The 9,481-nt window shown below is 52.7% G+C and overlaps 1 protein-coding gene across 11 annotated transcripts in view; it reads right to left on the bottom strand.

Annotated features, from left to right (window-relative positions):
- Window positions 1-5,324: 5,324 nt before the first annotated feature.
- Window positions 5,325-9,481, bottom strand: part of CLASP1 (cytoplasmic linker associated protein 1) — a 272,484-nt gene continuing 268,327 nt past the window's right edge. For all 11 annotated transcript variants that reach the window (XM_053214873.1, XM_053214874.1, XM_053214875.1 and 8 more), the window contains one exon: window positions 5,325-8,492. In XM_053214873.1, coding sequence (XP_053070848.1) covers window positions 8,406-8,492 — 87 coding nt within the window. In that variant the 3' untranslated portion in view covers window positions 5,325-8,405. The remainder of the gene's footprint in view (window positions 8,493-9,481) is intronic.

The raw sequence follows: 9,481 nt of genomic DNA, 5'->3' as shown, positions 1-9,481 counted from the left end.
CGAGACACGAAGTCGCTCTCACATTTAGGGGTCCAAGGGGCTATGGGAAACTGGTGCTGGGAAGGAGATGTTCTATCCCTCCTCTGCCCCCCATTGTCATGTGCAGAAAAGGTGTCCTATAAAGGTTGATGTTGTTCTATACTCGGATGTCTCCCCAGACACAGGCCTGTTAGGACATGGGATGGTCTCATGTAGTGTGGCATTCCTTGAATGGTGGTCCACAGATGTATTCTCAGGGGTCGGCAAGTTCTCGGCAAGAAGTAAAACCCTGCGAGTTTCTAGGTCTATCGTGATCAAAACCAATAGGAGACATTTAAATCACCTTATAGTTTAGGATTCTCGCACTTTTTTTGTTAAGTTATGAAATGTTTCATAATACAAAGGTATACGTAACATGAATGTTAGTAATGAGCTATAAAAATAAAATGAACACCTGTGAACTCACCACCCAAATTATGAGCCAGACCATCATGGATGTCATTGAAATTGGCCCCCTGCTTCTCCTTATTCTCCTGTGTTAAAGCAAAATACACAATGGAGACGAGCAGACGAAACCACGTAAGCCACACAAACAAAACGAGATGTAGCTCATTCCATGAACGTAAGTACAAAAACGTCTTATTCTTATAGATGTCTCTGAGAAACTATTAAAGAAATTTAAGCCCATTTCCTAAAATTATAGGAAATAATCCCTTTTAACCAATCCCCTGCCATCTAGAAACCCCCATTCTGATCCCCAATCACTATCGAGGTCAAAAAAGTTAATTTTCACTCAACGCTTACTAAATACCGTTTTACTGAACCGGGTTGAATTGTTGCTGTTCTGGATCATTGAAACCTGCTTCCCCGAACCAACCAACCCCTCTCCTCAATTTGTTTCGTATCTGCTTACTTCGTCAAGTTTTGCCACAACCTACGTGCCTCTAAAAGACACATGGTTATTTAGTTTTGGTTATTTCCACCTTTAAAAACTTAAAAAAAAATGGTCAGATGTGCTCCACATTCTTATGGGGCTTTCTTTTCCCTCCAAATGGTGTTCCTAAGATTTATGTTCATTGCCCTGCTGTGTGGGACCCCATCACGTGACTAGTCCATAAAGCCTCCGCCCTCCCTCCTGTTAGGGCTCAGCTTCACGCTGGGTCTTGTGTTGCTCTTAGGAACCATGCCGCCTCCAGTGCTTGAGGCTGTCTTCCAAAGCGCTCATGCCTGGTTCGTCCAGGGCCCTGGCCCACGAGTGGAATGGATGCGTCGTCGGGTACCTGAATCTGCAGCGTTACCAGAGAACGTCGAACTTTTCCACAGTGGTCATCCTGCTCCATGATTTTAGGGCTGGTAGAAGCCGAAAGACTCACCTGAGTTTACACAGATGAAAAATGGAAGCGTCGGAAGCCAGGTCCGACTAGAAGGCCCAGGCTCACTTCTGCACTCGATTGGTTGGACCACTGATAAAAAGTAGCGGCTAACACAACAGGCCAGGCGGGGGCCAGGGGCACTTTTTATCTAAGTGACGCACAGATATCCTATGAGAGAGGCACTATTGGCACTCTGCCCATTCAGAGGAAGAAACTGAGGCAGGAAGACCTTATAAACTTGCCCAAGGTCACACAGAGCTGCGACTTGAACCCAGGCAGGGTACCAGCAGTGGTTGCCTTCTTGTGCCCTTCTTCAGGGCTCCTGAAGAAATAGAAAAAGGTCTAGGTCACAGGGCATGCCCTTGAGATCACTCGAGGAACCGCAAACATTCATTCACTCATTCACTCATTCAGCACCTACTGCAAACCAGCACACGGGCCGTGTTTGGGATGCAGACGTAAATGACACAGGCCCAGTTCCGTCCCACAAGTATGGGTGAAACAGACAAATAATCACACAAACGGATATAACATGTCAGGAAAGAACAGTAAAGGAACGAATTTATTATAATTTTTTTCAAGTTTATTTTTATTTATTTTGAGAGATAGAGAGCAAGCAGGGGAGGGGCAAAGAGAGAGAGAGAGAGCAAGAGAATCCCAAGCAGGCTCTGCGCTGTCACCACTGAGGTCGACATGGGGTTCAAACTCACACGGTGAGATCACGACCTGAGCCGAAATCAAGAGTTGGACGCTTAACCGACAGAGCCACCCAGGCGCCCCAAAGGGACTAATTTAGATTCTTCTCCAAAGAAGTAATGACCTGGCATTTAAGCCGAGACATAAAGCACCTGTAAAAGCCAAGGGACGCGTGTGCACAGGTGCGTGTGCGTGTGTGCGGGTGTGTGTGCATGGAGCCACTGCAAGGTCAGAAGCACAGCAATGACAGGTCAGATGAGCATTCTTTAAAAAGGGGGCCGTGTCCCTTTAGGAAGGAGAAGGCGGTGGGGGGGGAGGGTGGGCAGCAGAGGATGGGACAGCTCCTCAGTGGCTGCGCAGGGGACAGAGGAGCTGTGGTCGGGAGGGGAGAGTGAGGGGAGCCTTCAGGGCCCACTGTGGAGGGGGCTCGGTGTACCTGGGAGCCGCAGGTGTGGGGCGGGCAGGATGGGGGAAGGGCCAGGCCTTAGCAGGTACCGAAACGGAGGGTGGTGGGATTGGGAGACCAGCTGGGAGGCACCACTGTGGACACGCTCCGTTTGAACGCTCCCCGAGGCGTCCACGCACAGGAACCCTGAAGGCACTTGGGCGTGTGAGTCAGGAGCTCGGAGGACATGAGGTGTGGCCACCGGACACGGCGGGCGTGCAGAGGTGCGGGGGGGCCGAGTGCCCTGTGGAGAGGGTGCCCAAGGAGCCTGGCGACAGGAGGTGCAGCTGCCCCCCTCTCTCCTCCCCCTGACCCCCACCAAGCCCTCACTCCACTCCCAGGCTTTTGCAGAGAAAGAAACTGAGGTCATCCTGAGCCGGAGTCATCTGGGGGAGGCCATACACCCTGAAACTCTCCAGTTGGGTTCAAGATCCAGACTCCCAGACCTCCTGCCAGCTTGGGGGGGGGGGGGCCTTCCCTGCCTCGCCAGGCCCGGTGAGCCGTGCCCCAAGCGTGGCACCAAAAGGCTCGGGGTGAGGAAACTGCAGGCCCGCACACGGGGGAGCAGGAGGCCAGAGGAGAGGCGCTGACGGGTGCTGGCGTTGGGGATGCCCCTGTCACCCCCCAAGCCGTCGAAGGTGGAGACGGCCAGGGAGGCACAGAACCAGAACCACGGCTGCAGGAGGCGGTGGTAGTGCCTGGGCCCGGGTGGGGGGCTGCGGGCAGGGCACCGGGGAGGTGGGGGCACCCCAGAGCCTCCAGGAATGTGCCCGGGGACACTGTGCCTCCGGAGCGCACAACCTCTGGGGCCTCGGCACTGGCAGCGGGCCCGCCGTCTGAGGAGGGCACTGGTGTGGAAGCGTTTTCATGTTTTTTAAATACATAATCTGGGATTAGATGCCCATTCACATGACCTTTGTCCGCTCTTGCCTGCAGCCACTTCAGGGTGAGTTAATAAATACCGGAGGAAACCGAGGGGCCGGGAGACCTGGGTGAAGGCTCTGCGGGAAGAGCGTTCCACTGAGCAGGGGGCTTTGTGCCCGGTGGAGGGGGGGGGAGCCCTACGTCCCGTTTGCCCTAGACGCTCCCGGCTTCCCTCTGCTGACGGCACCCCATTCCCTTCCGAAGTCCCAGTCGCGAGGCTAAGTCAGACAGTTACCACCCATCACCTGTGATGTCAGCAGCCATCTGGCCGATGCTGCTGCAGCCAATGCTGTTTTCTGCAAGAGCTTCTGTCGAACCGTCGGAAAGCTGGGGACCAAACCACCCGCCGTGTTTCAAGGCAAGTGCTCTGCCGTGGTTCTCCAGCTGCGATCCCAGACCAAGCAGCGCTGGCATCACCGGGGACCCTGTTAGAAACGCACCCTCGCGGGCCCCTCTTCAGTCCTACAGAACCTGCTGCTCTGGGGGTGGCGCCTGGCTGTCTGCTTCCCAAGGTTTCCACCTTGGGAAGCTCGGACAGGTTCAGGGGGTCCTGGAATCTTCTACGATTGAGTGCAAGCCTGAGTGGAAGTGTGTACTTTCTGGACAGATGATCATTCAGACCCAGAGCCAAGTGCTGCAGACTGCAGCAGGTCTCTGTGCCCCCCGCCCCACAGCTGTGGCCGTGACCCTCTTCGAGATGGGGAGGACTCACTGGCAGCCCTGGAAAGGGCAGGGCAATGGCACCAGGGGTTAGAGACCCAAATATGTAAAGCCGTGCTGCCTGCCTTGCCTGACGGGCGGTCTGTCCCCTGGGGGTTTTCCACATTGGCTAACGGGACGATGGACGGAACATGCAGGCCTGTGGGGGTGGCTCTGTCCGCAGTTACTTCCCTCCTGACCACGGGAGGCAGGGCAGGGGTGTCTGCAGCACCTACTCGACCCACCGACCCATCGGCAGCTTCACTGACATCACCCCAATTAACTCTCACAGCCCCTCTGTGAAGTCGTTCTTGTTCCACGTTACAAATGGAACCACCAGGGGCGCCTGGGGGGGGGGCTCAGTCAGTTAAGCGGCCGACTTCAGCTCAGGTCATGGATCTCCTGGTCTGTGAGTTCAAGCCCTGCGTCAGGCTCTGTGCTGACGGCTCGGAGCCTGGAGCCTGCATCAGATTCTTTGTCTCCCTCTCTCTGCCCCTCCCCTGCTTGCTGTCTCTCTCTCTCTCTCTCTCAAAAATAATAAACATTAAAAAAAAAAAAAAATAGGAACCACCAGGGCAGGAAGAGTAGTGACTTGTGGGGGCTGGGGATGGGGTGGCTGGGACTTGAGCCCAGGTATTTTTGATTGCGATCACCATGCTGTCACATGTCAAACAGGGGTAGGAGGTGGCGGGCCACAGGAAGAGGGGCTCAGAGTCATGGGGTGGCGGTAACTGAGATGCATCATGGGCACAATGGAAAACTCAATCTTGTTTTAGTAAAAGTAAAGGAAGGCTTCGAAAAAGTGGATTGGTTCCAGCTCTGTGCTGACAGCTCAGAGCCTGGAGCCTGCTTCCGATTCTGCCCCTCCCCTGCTCACGCTGTCTCAAAAATAAACATTAAAACCCCTTTTTTTTAACCCCAAAAAGTGGATTGGTGCCCTTGGTGCCCTAGACCTGTTCCTTCTAAGCCTGTGGTCCTGTCAGCTGTCAGGGGACCCTCTCCATGTCCTTCCCCGAGGTCCAGCCTGCTCATAACAGCCCCCAGGGCGGGAGGGGGGGGCACGCCCCCCAGAGTGTGACTTGTGTATGTGTTAAAGGAAGCTCCCCTGATGGAATCCTCTCCAAGTTCCCACAAGTGTGGCCACATTCCGGCTTTGGGACACGGTGCAAGCGATCTACAGGGCCCGGAGAGGAAAGAGACTGCTCTCATCAAGAAACTGAATTAAGATTCATTTATTCTAGGGCAAACTCAAAAGGGGTTTTTTTTGTTGTTTTCTTTTTTAGCAAATCCTAGCACATTATTAACAAAAAAAATCTGTACATTTGCCATGATACACTTGAGAGTGAAACAAATAAGATATAAATACAGATATGGATGTAACATGAAAAGCCCCCCGAAAACGAAAACGAAACCCAAAAACCCAACCTGGGGGTGTGGGGACCATGCGTGTGAACACAGTGCCAACAAAACTATTTTGGTGGCTGCTAGTTTTCAGAGCGTTTTTTTTTTTTCTATTTTCCAAATATCATTGTTAGCAAAGTCCTGGTGGGATTCTACAAAGTTCTTATTTGCTGTTCTTTCACGTGTAGTATTATGCTCGATAAATAAAGGGCGGCAGGGGAAAAAAACCAGACTGATGAGACCAAAATTTGTTGCATTACCTGCGCAGGGTAAGACAAGCCAGTGAGGAGCCACAGAGAGGCCGTCCTGGGCTGCCTGCGGCCCGCGCGGAAGCACACACAGTGGACTCGAACTTGAACAAAGCTGCGTGCCCGCGCCCACCGCAGCCTGCGGGGCGCACGGAGGCCTGCAGAGGGAGGGCACGGGGCGGGGGGGGGGCGGGGCTCTTCGGGGGCCCCCCGGACTGTCGGGTAAACAGGGGAGGCAAACACGGTTTCGCAGTTTTGGGTGTTTCGTCCAAACAGGAGCCCTGCAGGGAGGCGGCGGCAAGGCGAGGCAGCTGTCGGGGCTCAGGGGGCGGCGGCGGGCGCGGCTCCCTCCCGGTGAGGTGGTGGCGGGGGCATGCGAGTCTCCCCGGTGGCGGTGGCGGTGCCGGTGCCGGCGTGGGCAGCAGTTCTGATTGAGGCCAAGAGACCTGTGATTGTATCCCTCTCTAGGTGGGGAGATTGAAGGTCGGGGAAGTGACATTCGAGGCTAGCCCTTTGTGAGTACAATGAGGACATTCGGCAATGTTCAAGCTTCTTCCCAGCTGCAGGCGGGGGGGGGCCCATGAGGCAGGGAGTCACAGAGTTCAAGGGGCAAGGTCTTTCCAAACGCATGAGGCATACAAGAACTCATAAATAACCTAGCAGAACGCACATTTCTACAACAGAGGAGTAATCAAAAGGTGCCCTGACTCACTTGTCGAGTGTAAAAAGGAAATCCCATTAGTGAGATATTAACAAACGTCATTTATCAATGAAAGTAAGGCCTGGTCCTGCTATGTTTTGAGCCAAAAATAAGTCAATAATATTCAACCACTTAAAATGCACCCCTGAAGTTCCTTCAACAGCAGCAGCGGGGTACTTCCCTCCAAGTGCAAGATACCCCCTACACACACACACACACACACACACACACACACTTGCACACACACACTCGCACACACACTCTCTCTCTCTCTCTCTCAGTGAAGGCACCCTGGCTTCACTGTTCCTGGACCTTTGTTTTCAGTGCCTAGTTCCAAATAAAGTATCTAAAAATACCTTCTGAGTGAAAATGAGCTGTGTGTGCTACAGTGTTGCAACTTCCAAACAAGGCGGGAGGGTCAGAGATTGGGGGTTGGTCTGTAGGTGTCAGCGGGACCACCGCCCAGTCTCTGCTTCTGGGTGCTTCTGGCTGCAAGGGGGGTTCTGCATCAGAACAGCAAACACCTCATTACAAAGTAACACCAGAACAGGCATTTTCCTCAGGGAAAACCCAGTTCAATTTAGAGAGGATAGAAGGCTTCACGACTGCAACAAGAATTTCCATTTCACTTGAAGAATTTTACTCAAAACTTATTTTAACCAGACTCTAATCTTTATAGTCCCTTTTATTGGAGAGTGAAACCCTTAAGAAAAATGTTTACGAAGGGTAGTTTCTCTGGTAATTTCTCAGTGAAGAAACGTTAAAACTGGGTTTCAAATCTTGTTTTCCTGCAATGTGCCACTCACCATTGCTTTTTCCTCAACTATTTCAACAGATGATCAAGGAAGTACTTCCGTCCATAAAATAAAAAAAAAAGGATTCTGATACCTGGTCTCTCTAGATTTTCCTTCGATCCTAATCCCAAATGAAACCAAGAAGTCAAAACTGGGGTGGCAGAGTTATCATTCATCAGACTGGCCAGAACACTTCGAACTGAGCAGCTGAGGTGGAGGCTGGGGGACAGGAGAGGAGAGGAGAGGGTGCTGAATCGGAAAAGCCCGACCAAGCAGCAGGGCCACAGGGGAGGCCCTGTTAACATAGTGTTTCCCCAACATCTGCGTAGTGAAATAAACACACACACCCCTTCTCTTGTATCTTCCAGGCTTCACGAAATGCCACTTTAGGCACTCCCCCTAAGGGATGCTATACATTTACCTGGACTTTTCTGTTTGGATTTAAACGGAAGAAACAATTCTTTCGAGTAGAAGCTCTGGGTGGGGATAGCGCGAGTGGAGGGTTCAGAGGCGCTGGGAGCCCGTCCTGGAAGGGGCCTGAGGAGGGGGCCCTGGGCCTCCAGTCCAGAAAGTGTACAAGCAAAATCCCACGTGTTTGTTAAAAGACGGTCTTCAGGCTTCTGTTTGTTTCTTGCCGGGATTTGACTCACGTTCTTAGTAGGTCTCACAATCCAACTGAAGGACGTACGACCCTTTCCTGGTGTCACAGGCCGTGCGTGTCCAGAAGAAGTAAGCGAAGATGAGATAGAAACACAAATTAACACAGCCTCCTCAATGTTATTAACTAAGAGAAAATGCTACTTTCTACCACGTATTGGCTAGAGAGCTCTGATTTGCGAAAACTGCACCCCACACACATGGTTTTATGATGTCAGCAGGCTGTACAAGACATGGGGAAGTATGGCTCTTTTCTTATTCCGCTTGTTTCGTACGAAGACTGCAAAACAGGCCTTGCTTCCTTTACATTCAATACCAGTAAGATTCTACACAAAAGCTGGAAGGGACCAAAATACTGATTGTAATAAATATCTGCGGGCCTCCGTGTACTGACTGGGCAGCCGATGGGGGGGTGGGGGGGCGGGGAAGGTCTCTGAGAGGCACCACCGATTGCTTCTAGGGCGACAGAAAGAGACTCTGGTGCTGCCATTAGCTGTGTGTGGACACGTCGGAGGAGGAGCTGCTGTTGCTGTTTGTGGTTTGGGCTCTCTTTATGTATAAGTTGAGTAGCTTCATCTGCAAAGAGAAGACGTGACAGATTAGCAGGAGGAAGGCAATCAGGGAGCAGGAGATGAAAAACCCCAGGTGACAATCAGAAGAGAGCACGTCCCTTCGTTGAGAAATTCAGGACACAAACACTGAGTGCCCACCACGCATTCGGCACACACCTGCCAGCGGGGAGGGCCACGGCCACGGGAGGGGTCAGAGTCTGGGGGGGGAGGGGCAGTGGGTTCTCAAGAAAGAATGAAAGCGTCACTCTAAGCACTCTAAGCAGGGGCACAAGGGCTCCCTGGAAGCAGCTGTGTGAAGGGGCGACTGAGGCCAGTGGCTCCATGCGGTCTGGCGGGGAAAGAAGGGTGTGAGCCCAGCTCCACAGGGACGAGATCCGCTAGGCAAGGTACAGGTCGGGTCTTCTGACCTTCACCCCTCGGCTGCAGCTGTGCCCTCCACACGGACACCTCTCTCCTCCCCCTTCTGGGCCCACCAAAGTGCTGTGGCATCGGAGACCTATCCAGAAGGCCGCCTCCATGGCCTTCCCCCCACCTGCTCATCAGCTCCTGTGGCTCGGGCACCTGCCTCGTGGAGTTGGCAGTGCACTCGCTTGCTCCTTCCCGTAAGACGAGAGCTCACTGAGGCCAACGGCGTGTCGTGAAGTCACATCACCTCGGATGGGCACAGCGCTTCACGACGAAAGAGGCTTTCATTTCTGAGATCTCCCATGCTTTTAACGTAAGCCCCCCTGGACCCTCCAGATACGCAGAACACCGTGTAACACTGTAGGTTCTTAAGTACTCGTTCTTAAATACTTGTCGAAATCATAATGCGTTATGTTGATAATTTGCCTGCTCATACTAAGAACCAAAAGAAACAAGTGTTTGTGGAAGCAGAATGCCCGTAAACGTCCACGTAACACACAACTTGCAAGATGAAGGGGACTGGGAAATATTTTCTATCCACGGCTCTTTACCTGCTTTCCTTGCTCTAAGCAGGCCACAAGGAGGCTG

Source organism: Acinonyx jubatus, chromosome C1 (assembly GCF_027475565.1).
Source record: "Acinonyx jubatus isolate Ajub_Pintada_27869175 chromosome C1, VMU_Ajub_asm_v1.0, whole genome shotgun sequence".
Taxonomy (NCBI): Eukaryota; Metazoa; Chordata; class Mammalia; order Carnivora; family Felidae; genus Acinonyx; species Acinonyx jubatus.
This window is presented reverse-complemented; position numbering and strand designations above follow the sequence as displayed.